At 35.6% G+C, this 14,518-nt stretch overlaps 1 protein-coding gene across 3 annotated transcripts in view; it reads left to right on the forward strand.

The window, feature by feature from the left end:
• Positions 1 to 260: 260 nt before the first annotated feature.
• LOC106623638 (uncharacterized) overlaps positions 261 to 14,518 on the forward strand; it is a 341,640-nt gene continuing 327,382 nt past the window's right edge. Inside the window, exons 1-3 of one of the 3 annotated variants that reach the window (XM_070106598.1) lie at positions 261 to 331; positions 399 to 960; positions 2,979 to 3,238. In XM_070106598.1, coding sequence (XP_069962699.1) covers positions 914 to 960; positions 2,979 to 3,238 — 307 coding nt within the window. In that variant the 5' untranslated portion in view covers positions 261 to 331; positions 399 to 913. The other 2 variants (XR_011395237.1, XM_070106597.1) reach the window with 2 other exon arrangements.

Raw genomic sequence — 14,518 nt, forward strand, 5'->3', positions numbered from 1 at the left:
TGTTAAATTAGAGCAATTCGGGATACACCAACGTGTAGTAAATGAGAAGATATACTTACTCCCTAGGCTATAACAAAAGTAACCTTTTGGATAATTACTGGTAACCTTCCCCATTTTATAGAAGTGTTACTTGAACATGAAGTTATCGAAGTTAAATTACTCAATATGACAGATCTATTAGTCAGTACATAAAATGCCTTTTCTGTGTTCATAGCAATAAGCAAGTTGCCAGTTTTTTCTTAAACTTATTATATTTCTGTATACGTTGGTTACACTGAATATATGCTCATAAAAAAAGAAATAGTAAAAACAAAATTTAAAATATACAGTTGTAAGTTGGAATAAAATTTTTTTTTATTGTTATATCTATTAAATCTAATAACGCTCATGGCTATTAGGGGTCACAGTAAACATCATTTCGAAATTTCCGATTCCGTTGAAAGAATTTTTAATAATGTTTACGTGGTTAGAGAAGGTTTGGTTATTTCCTCCTCAAAAAAGAAAAATAAATTACCGAATGAGAAATACACCTTCTGGCAGATAAAAAAACCAAAAATTAGTAAAAATAATAAAACATATTTGGAGTACAAAAGTAGTTTCGCACACAAGTTTTTTAATGCATTCTATAACGAAATTAATGGGAGAAGCAACAAGTTTCGCCTCAAAGACATAAGGAGGAGTAATAAGAAACTATGTGAAGGCTATACGCAGAAATATTCATTAAAACTCCAGAATTATAAATTTTCTTCTTCACAAGATTTTCACTCTAATGGAATAAAAAGTTTGAATAGGCGAAATTTGGGCAACTATTCCCTAATTTCACAGGATAACTTTACACAAAATGCAAATGTGTATATAAGTCATCACTGCATCTTGGACGACATTCTAAAAACGAAAAGGTCTTGCTTTAAAAATGAGAAACATGATTACGCTATTCCCCATGGTTTTGAAACCAGAAATGTAAGTACTTACAAATTGACACAAACCTATTTATGTTCGAATCGATTGAAATCCTATAATAAGTCTCCCTATAAATATCAGACGAAAAAATATATATATTCACCCTTAGAACATACAAAAATTTTTTACAAAAACATTATATTCAGTCCAAGGAATTATGGTACGGTCCAAGGAAGTATGTCCTTTAACTCTGATATTGCAAATAAAAAAGAGAAATATGAGTACGGTGCTGACAAATTAGTATCACTTGCTCATATATGTAAATCTTGCGCTTCATCTCAGTTATCCAATGGAAGCGGATATTTTAAAAATGAATGTAATTCTGTAATTGACAATTTTTCGCTATTACAAAAAAATCGTATTCCCACCAAAAATGTAACTAATCCAGTATTATATAATGAAAATAAATTATATAATTACGCATTAGAAAGGCAATATAGTGAAAAATACGCTCCTCAAAATAGTATAATTACTTTATTGAATATGCACAAAGTGCCTGGTTGCGAACTAATGATCAGCAAGGGACAGGAAAGGTCAAACAGTTTAAGTCTGGCTTCCAAAGCAGACCAAGTCCAAGAACAAACCGATATCAATGATCTAGTAATACATGCTTCATATACATCGTCTTTGGAATCTGTACTGCGTTCTCCGGAAGTAAAAAAAACTGATATAGGAAATTTAAATTATGACATAAAATCGGTTTCTAATTTATTATTATTCGCGAAATATGTTTCAGTATTAAGAGTTTCAGAGAACAATATACCATATGTGGAACAAAACATTAAAATATCTTCACATAATAAATTTATTTCAAAACAAAAGGTGCTTGATGAGACATCAAATTTTAAGCAAACGCATTCCGCAAATGTCCATAACATGAAAAATAGATGTAAATCTGATAATAGCTCTTCGAAAATTAAAACTACACATTTTTTATTACAAGCAAACGACCTCTTTCGAATGAAGTATAATTACTGCATTAAGTTCTCAATTTTAATAGAGAATATGGATTTAATTTTATTTACTTTTGACCATCCGTACTGTCTTTTGGAATCAAAAAAGGTCAAAGAAACAGATACTATTGACAAACAAGGTTGCAAATACGATTCACTTTTCAAATCATCTTTGGGCTTAGAAAAGTTGATATACAACTTATTCAATATGTCGGAAAATATTACAACAAAGGCGCAGAAAAACGCCCAAGAAACCAGAAGCGTGCAAGTTTTGGATATCCAAAGTCACAAAAGGCTCAACTCTTTATCAAATGTAACTTCCACTATAATATGTAGAAAGAATGTTCAGCATGAGCTAACTTTTGCTGCTAAGATGACAGATTTTAGCGAGGATGAAATAATATTAACTAACGACTCACAAAACAGAAAAAGTAATAATGTCAAAATTATAAAGAATGGAAATTGCTTATTTATCACCGGTTCAAAGGTTTCTAGAACCGAAATGATATCGAATCGAAAGATAAAACTAAAAGTGAGTTCAGTCTTAAAATTATTCAAGGACACAAAGTATGTTCCATTCGACAATTTTACTGTTAACGCATCAGAAAATGATGGAGCTGTTCAACAGGAAATATCCAAAGAAAATATGCATGCACCCGTAGTATGCTCGATCGGAAAATATGATGGCGTATTAAATTGTGATTATAAATCAAATATTAGTGTAATAAATATACTGAGCAAATGTGAAAACAATAATACACTGGGTTACTTTCAACAGAAATGTAACTCTATGTCTAATTTATATACATGTGATAGTACAGATTTCGTTTTATTCTCATATCATTCTTCAAATATTAATATAGTTGATTCCAGAATTATAATTGATTCAATATATTATGTTCATTTAAATGATTTATTTGACTTAAATATGTCTGCAACATGTATGAATAATATGTTAGATTACCGTACCTGTACCCCTCTAACTAAATATGTGAAATCCGAGCAATGTAACTGTTCAAAATTGTATACTATTAAATATATACCTGGGTCTATTTCTAACTGTAGAGATATTAGAAATGCTATATACGAAAGCAAAACAAACTTAACTTTTGAAGGCAATAATATTTTATACAACATCCAAAGTGCAGAGCAGCAAGAACTTTGTAAATTAAATAAAGCTAAAAAATATATAGTTCTTAGTGATTGTATACCCACAAAGCAATTAGATAACGAAGCAATATCTCCTAAATTAAACTCAAGATTGAATAATGATGCAATTTTTAAACATTTTTCTATTATCGACAACTCTAAGAAAAAATATAAAGGTAAGTTTTTATACATCAAAATCATATCCTTTGAGAATTCTATTTTAGGGTTAACGTACGTGTATGAAAAAAACGAAGGAGACACAATTTGGATATTGATAACTAACGCTGTTTCATTAAAATATGTGATCTCTTTTCTATCAGTCAAACAATAGTTTTTTAATGTTTTCGTTCGTAACAGACGGTCTGTCTGGCAAAGAGACTAGATCAGAGAACTTAAAACAACGAGAAGGTGCAAATTGAATTTTGTATGATGCTCGATTGGTTGGCTGAAAAATGGAGATCAAGGAGTTCACCATTTTCTGTAATATTTGCTGTTATTTAACAGAAATGAGAATTTATAACAACGTTCTCTGACAAATTACGTATCTCCTAACATAAAGAGAAAAATGAAATGAATGAGAAAACAAAAAATACAAATGCCACTTCACATATGCATGATTATTTTTTGCCATATAAACGACTTTTATGATGAAAAATTGATAAAATATGATTTTTTTGCACAAATGCTACATTGATAAAATGTCAAAGATTATGCAAAAAATTATATTTTACTATTTTCATAATTTTTTAAGTTCAATTGTTACAGAGTTAATAATTTATATATGTACATATGTACATCAATATGTTATATTATATAATTTAATAATATATTATCAATTATCAATAAATACATGTGAGCGCACTGCTCTATATGTAAGTATGTATGTACAAATATGCGTATGACCGCGCAAAATAAGTAAAGTACAAAAACAACAATTGTCTCAAATAGCATCAGCACCCGAAATCAATATGACAGCCAAATTTACAAATCCTAAATTTGTAGTAAATCACACACCAACAACATTTTCATTCATGAACGCTGGCGCCCAAGCAATAAGCTAAGTCGTTTCATTCACAAAAGCAAACGCCGTACACATCTCCCCGTGCAGGCGTTTGCCTACCAGCGTCTTTTTGCGACGATGACAAAAGTGGCAACAAAGCTTTTGTCGATTTAAAATATTTCACAATTCTAAAATATTTTTCCGTGGCTGGCAAAAATCTTCGTCAATATGTATGCATGTTCATATAAAAATATACATACCTACAATGATTTGTTGGCAAAGCTGTTAGAGCGGCAAGGGAAGCGATGACAATCGGCGAGCGTTCGTTTATTTTTCGGCACATCTCGGATTCTCTACCAACAACACAATGTTGTGACGCTTTGTCGTCGCGTCAGTCCTTCGACAGATGGACTCTTTGACATAAAAGCAAAAAACGTGTCAACGGAGATTTCACATGAAGAATTGAGTGTACATATAATACATACATACAAATGTGCAAACGACATAATATATGTAAGTACATATTTACGTACATAATTACTTTTACACATGCATTTGAAAAGAAAAATTGAAGCATGAATGTGAAATGCCGACGGCAAAACACAATTCTGTACTTTTGTGACTCCATAATGGTGTCAAGTAAATGAATGATTTTAAGAAATATATCAAAATATTTTTAAATTATTATTAATAACTCACAATAAAGTAAAAATTAATTAACATAAAATAATTTAAAAATAATAATAAATAATAGTTCAATAAAATGGAATATATTTCAAATGGCATATCAATATTCCCAGTTTGGCATACACATTATGCATATGTGAAGTGGCATTTGTATTATTTGTTTTCTCCTTCATTTCATTTTTCTCTTTATGTTGGGAGATACGTAATTTGTCAGAGAACGTTGTTATAAATTCTCATTTCTGTTAAATAAAAGCAAATATTACAGAAAATGGTGAACTCCTTGATCTCAATTTTTCAGCCAACCAATCGAGCATCATACAAAATTCAATTTGCACCTTCTCGTTGTTTTAAGTTCTCTGCATGAACCTTCTCTATGATATACGTTCTCTGGTTGATGTCTGAATATTCTTCATGTCATACATTGCTAGAAATTAACCATTTGTGGTGGTTTGACAGAGCTGTTTTTTCTTTTTTTCCACACATATTAATAGTTATTAAATACATACATAGATGTGTATATGTATGGTTAATATGTTAATGATAATCGAATATTTCGGTCACCTTCATTCGCCCCTTAGCGCGCTTAATTTTAAATTACTGCCTTACAACTTAACTTTAAATTGCCACTGTGGTTTGTGGTGGTGGAGTCGCCATGGCCGAGCTTACAGTTGACGTTGGTGCTGTTGACATAGAAGTACATCCATAATTATCTGTATAAAGAGGTTATTATGATTACACATTTGTTGCATGTAAATTTATATAGGCGATTGTGCCGCGTTATGTGACAGAAATTTGTCGTCATGTGAATCAACAATTGCGGTTAGGTTTGTTAGTATTTTCAACGGGTTTATTATTTGCATGTTTAGCGGTTCGTTATTTAATTATTTAATTTGCGTTGCGGTAGTATCGGCGGATTGTTTATTATTTGCGTTTTCGATTTTGTATGCGGTTGGTAATAAACATAGTTTCACTAGCGGTCTTGTTAGCGTTCCACTTTGAGTATTGAGGTCAACTACTTGTATATGACCGTCGGAACCGTAGTGTAGTTTTTCTATGCAGCCAAGCCGGTGTGGCCTTCGATCTGTAGCTGAAAACATGATGGAGAATTTTGATTTTTTCCCATCGATCAATAGCGACTCCACTCCTGGCTCAGGTATGGCCAGAATTAATGCTACAGGAGTTAGGGCTGTGAAGTCAGAGGGATCTTGCGAGAGTGTTGTGAGTGGCCGTGAATTGAGAACGGCTTCAAATTGAAATAATAATGTAGTGAATTCTTCATAGTTGAACTTGTAGTTTCCAACTACTTTTTTGAAGTGGGACTTGAAGCTTTTTACAGCTAATTCCCATAAACCACAGATATGGGGAGCGCTTGGAGGTATAAACTCCCAATTAATGCCTTGGGGAGCGTACTTCTGTACAATCTCAGGCGAGACTTGTTTGATAAACTGTTTTTCAGTGGCTCTTTGGGCTCCAATTAAAGTTTTGCCATTATCGCTCATTAGTTTTGATGGAAAACCGTGTCTTTCGACGAATTGAGCAAATGTCGCGAGAAAAGTCTTCTCTGTCAGATTTGTACACAGCCCGAGGTGCAATGCTTTTGTCGTAAAAAAGACAGAGTCAGTCACATAACCTTTCACTATGGTGGGAGACCTTATCATGGACGCTTTTATCTGAAAGGTCCAGCAAAATCAAAACCTATAATTGTGAAAAGTAGAGCGAAGTTCCAGCGTTGAGGCGGAACAGCTGCCATAATCTGAATTCGCAACTTCTGCTTATGCATATTACAGATCTTGCACATGAAAATGCATTTTTATATTTGGGGCTTAAGACAGGGAATATCAAACTCTTGACGAACTATATGCTGCATTAGGCATTGGTCAGCGTGAAGCATAAGTAAAGGGATATAACTGAGGAGTAATGTGGCAAGTCGCGACTTCTCTGGAACAATTAAGAGGTGGCGATCGTTATACGTTAAGCTTGATTTTAGCACGAAGCAGACTTTTCGTTTCTAAGAATGGGTTAAGAACTAAAAGTGAACTCCTTTTTTGAGTTATAGTTTTGATTCTCTCAATAACAATATATCGTGGCTGAAATTACGCATTTTAGTTGATCCGATTAGAGCGACCTTTGCCTTTTGCAGTTCTAAGTGCGTCAATGTTTCGCATTGGGGGTATTCTGAGAGAACTCCCTTTACCTTAAATTTTAGTCGCTCTATGAACTTTAACATTTAAGTGATTACTTTGGCCGCTGGTGGGTACGATGAAAATTGTTCAAGGATGTCGGTATCATCCAATGTTGTGTGAAAGGAGTCGAATTTTCGACTTTCTGGAGCAATTATATTGCACATGGGCGATTGTGGCCAGGAATCGGGAGATTCTGGTATGCATCGGGGGCCATTCCTCCAGAGAGTGGTGGAGCCAAGGTGCAACGGCTTGCACCTTCTTGTACCTAGATCGGCAGAATTATTAGCACTGGCTGCGTGTTGCTAAATGGCTGATCCCATTAGCTATTTAAGGCGTTTAATTGAAAATGTACATCTGCCATGCATGTGGTAGATATAATTTATATTTTGTCATGTTTTAATGCGTTTTCACCATGGATACTAGTTTGACTAGTAGTAGCGCGCCATATAGTTGAAGTCGTGGTAGACTTATTGCTTTTAGAGGAGCCACATTAGGTGGATGTTGCTGTGCAACACAAATACTTGAGAGCAAGTTTCTTTAAATTAGGGCAGGTGAATTGTAATGCCTTCCATAAATGTAAAGGGTCTTGTTTTAAGTCAGCCACCGGACTTTTTAAATAAATTTGCAACTCTAGAGGCATGCTTGTGTCTCGTTGACCAGACAAAATATTGTTATTTTGGTTGACAAGTTTATAATGGTCTTGCCATATATCTACAGTGTCTTCTTCGACTGGCTTGTCTCTGTTAGTTGACCATTTTCATTTGTTTCATTGGTCTCAATATCTGAAATCAATTCCTTGATACTCCTAATGCCTCTGGAGCAGGCTAATGCATCTTGGAAATGTATATTTTTGAACCGGGGATCCAAAAAAGTGGCGACAGCAGGGATATTCACGTTTTCTGTTTGTAACAATCGTTTCTTTATTTCTTCAATTACGTTTTTTTAAAATTATCTCCAATTGTCTGTTTTGGTTCCAAGCCTGTCACTTTTATAGTAAGTAATCTGGTAAGTGGGATAACTTTACTACATGTTACATATTTTTCACCACAGACTTCACGAGTAGTTATTTCAATTGGTCGTAAAATCTCACAAACTTCAGTTAAATCAATAATTTGTTTGGCATTCAACATTTCTGGTGCACTAGTGTGGCAATAATATCATTGATTGCAGGGCGCAGTTTTAAAAATCTTTCAATCATGTAAAATGTTGAGTTCCATCGAGTGGACACATCTTGTATCAGTTTCAAATCAGATTCTCGCCTCAATTCATCACTAGCAGCAATACATTGTTTAAACCACGTTACAATTCTTTTAACAGCAGCTTTTAGGTCAGGCAAATTAGACGTTTTATCGATGGATTTTTGTGCCACCAAATTCAACATATGGGCATAGCAGTGTATATGACGACTTCTACCAAATGCAATTTCTATTGCTTTAACAATCTTGGCCCCAGCATCAGTGACAACTGCCACAATTTTATTTTGTTCAATATTCCATTCGTCACAGGCCTTCAATAATATATTCGCTATATATTCCGCAGTATGAGATTGCGTTAAATCATAAACTCCCAACGATACAGATTCTAATTTATCCTCCTCATTACAAAATAGAACAGTCACTCCCAAAAAACTTCTTGTTTGCATCGTGTCTGTCCAAATGTCTGTCGTTAAAGTCAAACCACTCACGTTTTGAAGTTTCCCTTTGAAGTGTTCTCTAATAATGTCACATTTGGTATTTAACATCCTTTTCAAAGTAAATCGTGAAGGCACCTTGTACAATGGACAAGCAGTTTTCATTAAATTCAGAAAACCTTCATTTTCTACAATTTGAAAAGGTTGTGAGTCTTTGTAAATCATGAATAAAATGCTATTCGTCAACCGAATTCCTTTTGAGCCCATATCACCATATTGAGATATTTTACTAAAGCTAGAGCTTAGAGTTGGTTGTGAGAATAATTTTTTGACACTATCTGTGTAACTTTTTTCAGAATCACAATCACTCCCTGATTCAGATATTTCCATTGTAACTGTAACATTAGCCGCACAGCACTAGGTTCTTTAAAAGTTGTTGGAGTTGAGGATGATGTAGTTCTCATAGGTTCATCTTTGGGCATTAAATTCTGATGTTTTTTTCCAAATGACATTTCAAATGTAGTATTACCAGCAGTTTTTAAATTTTTTCCACAGGAACGACATTTGGCGCTAGTATCATTTATTTTTTCAAAATATTTCCAGTATTGACTCTTTGGTGGCATTTTATAATACCTGAAATTAAAAAAAACAATAATCAAATTATTATATGCATCTTCGTTATACCTACTTATTTATCATAATCTGAATCTGAATTAATGTATCTTTATGATTTAAAGCTAGACATTCACGAGCAAGCGTTACGATATGATGGACGTGCCTGAAATCTGAATAATAAATAAATAAATAACGAATCTTTAAAAAAAGACAATGGCTGTAACTCAGACTAAAAAAAAAATCAAGACGTAACTTAGCTCCGTGACGCTAGATGGCGCCCAAAAGAATAATTGACGTTTCGATACTTTCATTCTAGTAACATCGATGCTCCGATAATATCGAAGTCAACCCATCGATGTTAAAACATCGATGTTTCTACAACATCGATCATCCCTAAGCCACATTTGCCTTTGCTACTAGTAGGTGGCTGGTGGTTGCCTTATCGGTTTGTATGCGCACATAAATGGTGATTACCTGCGAACTGGGACTGTGACTTCCAAACAGGATACCGTCTACATACGTTTGTGTTTTTAACATCTGGGTTGCTAGAGGAAATTCTGACATGGTGTTTTCTGCCAATTCGTGGAGTGTTTGAATGCCTAAGTATAGGGCACAGTTGACGCTAAAGGTCACGACTATCTGTCTACACATTTTTTTGACGGCCCTGTTGAATACGTATTTGTATTAACACCAATTTAAAATAATCAGCATTAGATCTTTCTGGAGTGTGGGTCCTGTAAATAAAATGTAATTTAGGGAATTCCCCGAACTTGTGGATTTTGAGGCATTAAAGACAACACTTACCTTTGTTGTTGTTTTGTCTGGCTTTACTACGGCATGATGTGGGCTGTATTTACTTTGTATATTTTTTTCGCCAGGGCTGACTTCCTCCATGTGGTCTAAATTGTAAATTGAGGTATTCTTGTACGACCTTATCATATTCTGGTTTTACCCCGTTTTTTTTTAGTCCACTTAGGATCTAACCGAAAATAGTATTATATTTTGTGCCAAAAGGGTGGTTGAAATAGTTTCCACGCTTTTACGTATTATTAGCGTATTAAGGTTGCGGTATAAGGTCGCTGCCTATTATTATTTCTATTCGAGCGAGTGTGATAGCTTGGAAGCATGTTTGTAAGTTGCGATAAGACCATAACTGATTCTCTTATCCGCTTGGGTAGAAAGTAGGGTAATGGGACCGATGTTAATACAGTTTTGAACTAGTCTTCCGTCTATTTCAAAACTGGCTTGTTTTGCTGGCAGTTTTAGCCTATAATGTGTCTTAGATGCTACAAGGTGCGTTCCAAAGTAAACGGGAAAAAAAAGACTGAATAAATGGGTTTATTGGCAAAATCAATTAATTTTATTCAAAAAAGTCTACTTCTGCTTTAATACAGCTTTTTGCACGGTCCAAAAGCATGTCGAACGAGTGTTTTAGCTTGTTGCCCGGTATGGCCGCCAGTATGCCGGTGCAAGCCTTTTGAATGGCCTCCACGTCTGCATAACGCTTTCCTTTCATCGCACGGTGCCATAGCTAGTGAATACGGGAAGTGGTTGATTGTTAAAATGTGATTTTTGGTCAAATAATCGGCCACAACCGTCGATAGATGAGACGGCGCAATATCGTGCAACAAACGCCAACTTCCATCTTCGCGATATTCGGGCCAAACACGTCGAATACGGCGCACCAAATGCTTCAAAACTCCAAGGTAGAATACCGCATTAACGTTTTGGCCGGGTGGAACAAATTCTTTGTGGACAATACCCTTGGAATCCTTGGAATCATAAAAACATATCAGCATTGTCTTCCTTTTGAATTCTCCAGGCGCGATTTTTTGGGTTTCGGCTCATTTCTCATTTATGTCCTCACGACCACTTTGAAAACGTTGAAACCACTCGTGCACTCTGCTACGCGATAGGCAATCATCGCCATTAACTTGTTTCATCAACTGAAACGTTTCGGTAAAAGTTTTACCAATTTTAAAACAAAATTTAATGTTGGCTCTTTGTTCGAAGCTCATTTTCGCACCGATGACAAAAACATACTGACACTTGAAACGCAATAACTTCACTTCCAATAGATGAAATGTTATGAAATTTTTACTGGAAGTCGATAAAGGATTGCAGATTCTAACGCACTAGTCGACATATAGATGGCGCTACTAGAGTTTAATTTGTTACTTTAGTCCTGTTTACTTTGGAACGCACCTAGTACAAATGATCTTTGCGATCCTTGGTTTATTAAAGGCCTAAGGTTAAACAGTTCTCCTCGATTCTAGATGGAGACGACTGTTGTGGGTAGTAGTACCCTACTTTAATATTCGCTGTGATGCGTTTGAGTTTGTAATGCCTTTGAACAGCATGGTGTATCTTAGCAATTCGTGATTTTTTATTTCGGATGACATTTGTTTGTACTGTTCAGATGTAAACGTTTGATTTTTGAAGAAGTTTCTATTTAAATTTTTGTTGCTACTTGCTTGGAGCCTGTGGAAGCTTCTATTAAAGTCGCGATTTCATAGTTAGGGAATCCTTAATATTTACCCACGTGGAGCATTTTTTTCTTGACGAGAGCGATTATTCCCCTAGCAATAAAGATTTCTCAGGGAATGCTGCGGTGCATATATTCACCAGAATTGGTTCCCAGCTGTCTGTTGGAATGTTTTGTGCCGATAAAACCGACAAACAGTTGGAAACAGTGGATTAATTTTCGATAAATTCTTCACTTGTTTCCTTTTGAATTTTAGGCAAGTTCATTAGTATCATTACTTGCTTATCCTCCAATATTATTTCGTTTACGTTTCTTGATTTAGGAGCTTCCAAGCCAAATTAAAATTATCGTAATTTAGTACGAACTGTTTGACTATTACGCCTATTTTACCGATTGTTATATATCGGAGGTGATACAATTTTGTGCATTTCATAATTTAGGATGGTTTTTGTAAACGGCAGTAAACATGCCCCAGAAGAACGGTCATTGTTCATAACCATCATGAAAGATTTCTGTGTCACATGCGGGCACCTTGAAATGGATGTCTGAACTTGCCTCTTGGCATTGAATTTGTGGCAGCTCTACTCTCGGATATGGAGAAGGTGCAATACTTTTAACTAATATTAATTGATCCGAAATCATTACGTTTGTATCTTGAACTTGGTCTAAACGGTTTCGTAAGCCGAAAGTTTGAAAGTTTCGGTAGATCTGAGTTGTCAGATTCTACGATTATGTCATATGCAGCTTGGAGATCTGTCCAGAAAGATTGTCGAGATTTTCTTTTTTGATTTCTTATACCGATTCGAATCGGCGAAGGTGGAAATCGAGTGCAGTATCGTATTAAACGGTCGGTCTCAGCAATGGATTTACTATATGTAATGTCTTTCCCTTCTTTTATTTTTTAGCACCTTGCTTAGATCGTGTAGGTTCTGCAGGTAGATTTTTTTCGTTAGAAATCATCTTAAAAGATGTACCGAAATAAATAAAAAATGTCTCAGTGTAGACAAGACTGATAGAACTTCAGAAATATTTTCGCGTATAAGCATATATAATTGAAAGAAGACTCTAATACCCTAAACCCTTATACCTGGACTTGTGTATTTATACATTTACCTGCTAGTGCAATAAAGAGCTCGTTGAAAAGATTGTGTGGGCTTTAATGTTTGAATTGCAGAATATATACCAAAGTAGACTTTGAATGTACAATATAACATATGCAATCCTACTTGTTTTTGTTTGCCATAGAAAAAAGGGTATTGCGGGATATATTATATACCAATATGGACTTCGAAGCGGTGTACATATGTATATATTATATATATATGATATGCGATCTCTCCCACGGGACCACCGGATTTAATATTACTTCATGGGAGAGAAAAGGACATTTAAGTCTCCTCTACGGCACGGACTGACTCCTAATCTGTTGCAAGTATCTTAGTTTTGTCATAATTAGAGCTGCCGCTTCGCTGACAGCTTTCCATTTATCAGAAGACTGACACATATGTGTTTCCACCGTTACACTACCGCCGAGAGTAGATTTTAACTTTTCCCTAATATTTAAAAAGCGCTAATATTTAAAAAGTCTATGCACTCTGTACACGTCGGACAATACGGGCTAACATCATTATTTATTTGGAATAGATATTTTCTAAAGCATCCATGCCCACTCAGTATTTGGGTTAGGTGGAAATTCAGGTCCCCATGTCGTCTACCTTTCCACGCTTGAATGTCCGGAATCAGTCTATGAGTCCATCGTCCTTTAGATGAGGTTTGCCACCGTTGCTGCCACATTGTTAGGCTCTTGGTTCTCTCCTCTTTTTTTACTCCTGAAGACGACACTGACAGCGTACAGTCGCACGAATTCGTCCCCCTGGATGTCAAGAGGCGGCATGCTGGCTAGTACTTCCGCAGCATCACTTGATATCGTTCGGCAAGCACTTCTTACCCGGATTGCAAAAAGCCTATGTACTGCGTTAATTTGTCTAGCATATGATTTTATGTCTAGCGTTTGTATCCATATTGGTGTTGCATACAATATTACTGAACTCATTGCTTTTGATATTAAAAACCGCCGGCTGGAACGCACGCAGCCTCTATTGGCCATCATGCTTGATAGCGCATTATAAATTTTGTTTGCTTTGCCGGAAGTATACACCAGGTGTTCTTTAAATTTTAATTTGGAGTCTAGTATTACTCCCAGATACCTCAGCTGCGGCTGTGAAATAATCTCGCACCCCCCTATAGTGAGTGACCACCTTTCTTCCACCTTCTTTGTGCTTTTGAGCAAGACTTCCGTTTTCTGCTAAGCCAGCTCTAAGCTAATGGTAGCAAACCATTGGCGCAAAGAATTTATGCAATCGTTGCATTTGAGCCTGAGGTTATCTAGATGTTTAGCCACTGCTACCACTATGAGATCATCCGCATACGCTATTGTTTTCACGTTTTTTGGTTGATGTATTCTTAGTACCCCGTCGTGCAACAAGTTCCATAGTAGAGGACCTAAGACCGAGCCTTGCGGTACTCCAATCGAGATAGCGTAGCTCTGAGTGCTCTCACGTCCAGAGCAATTAGCGCGCAATACCTTTTTGTGCCGCCTTTCCATCTTTTGCACATTTTGCAGTATCAACGACCTCTCTTAGTGCGTCAATAGCGGACCTCTTTTTTATAAAGCCGTATTATCTTTCTGATAATCAGCCGGCTTTTTGGATTGCTAACTCCCAGCGGTTTCTTACAATGTTTTCGTACACTTTACGAATCGTGTCGAGCATGCACAATGGTCGATAAGATGAAGATGTGGCTTTTTAGGTTTTGCAACTTCCACGGGTCGGGAAATACGCCTTCCAATATACACGC

Source organism: Bactrocera oleae, chromosome 3, assembly GCF_042242935.1.
Source record: "Bactrocera oleae isolate idBacOlea1 chromosome 3, idBacOlea1, whole genome shotgun sequence".
NCBI classification, from domain to species: domain Eukaryota; kingdom Metazoa; phylum Arthropoda; class Insecta; order Diptera; family Tephritidae; genus Bactrocera; species Bactrocera oleae.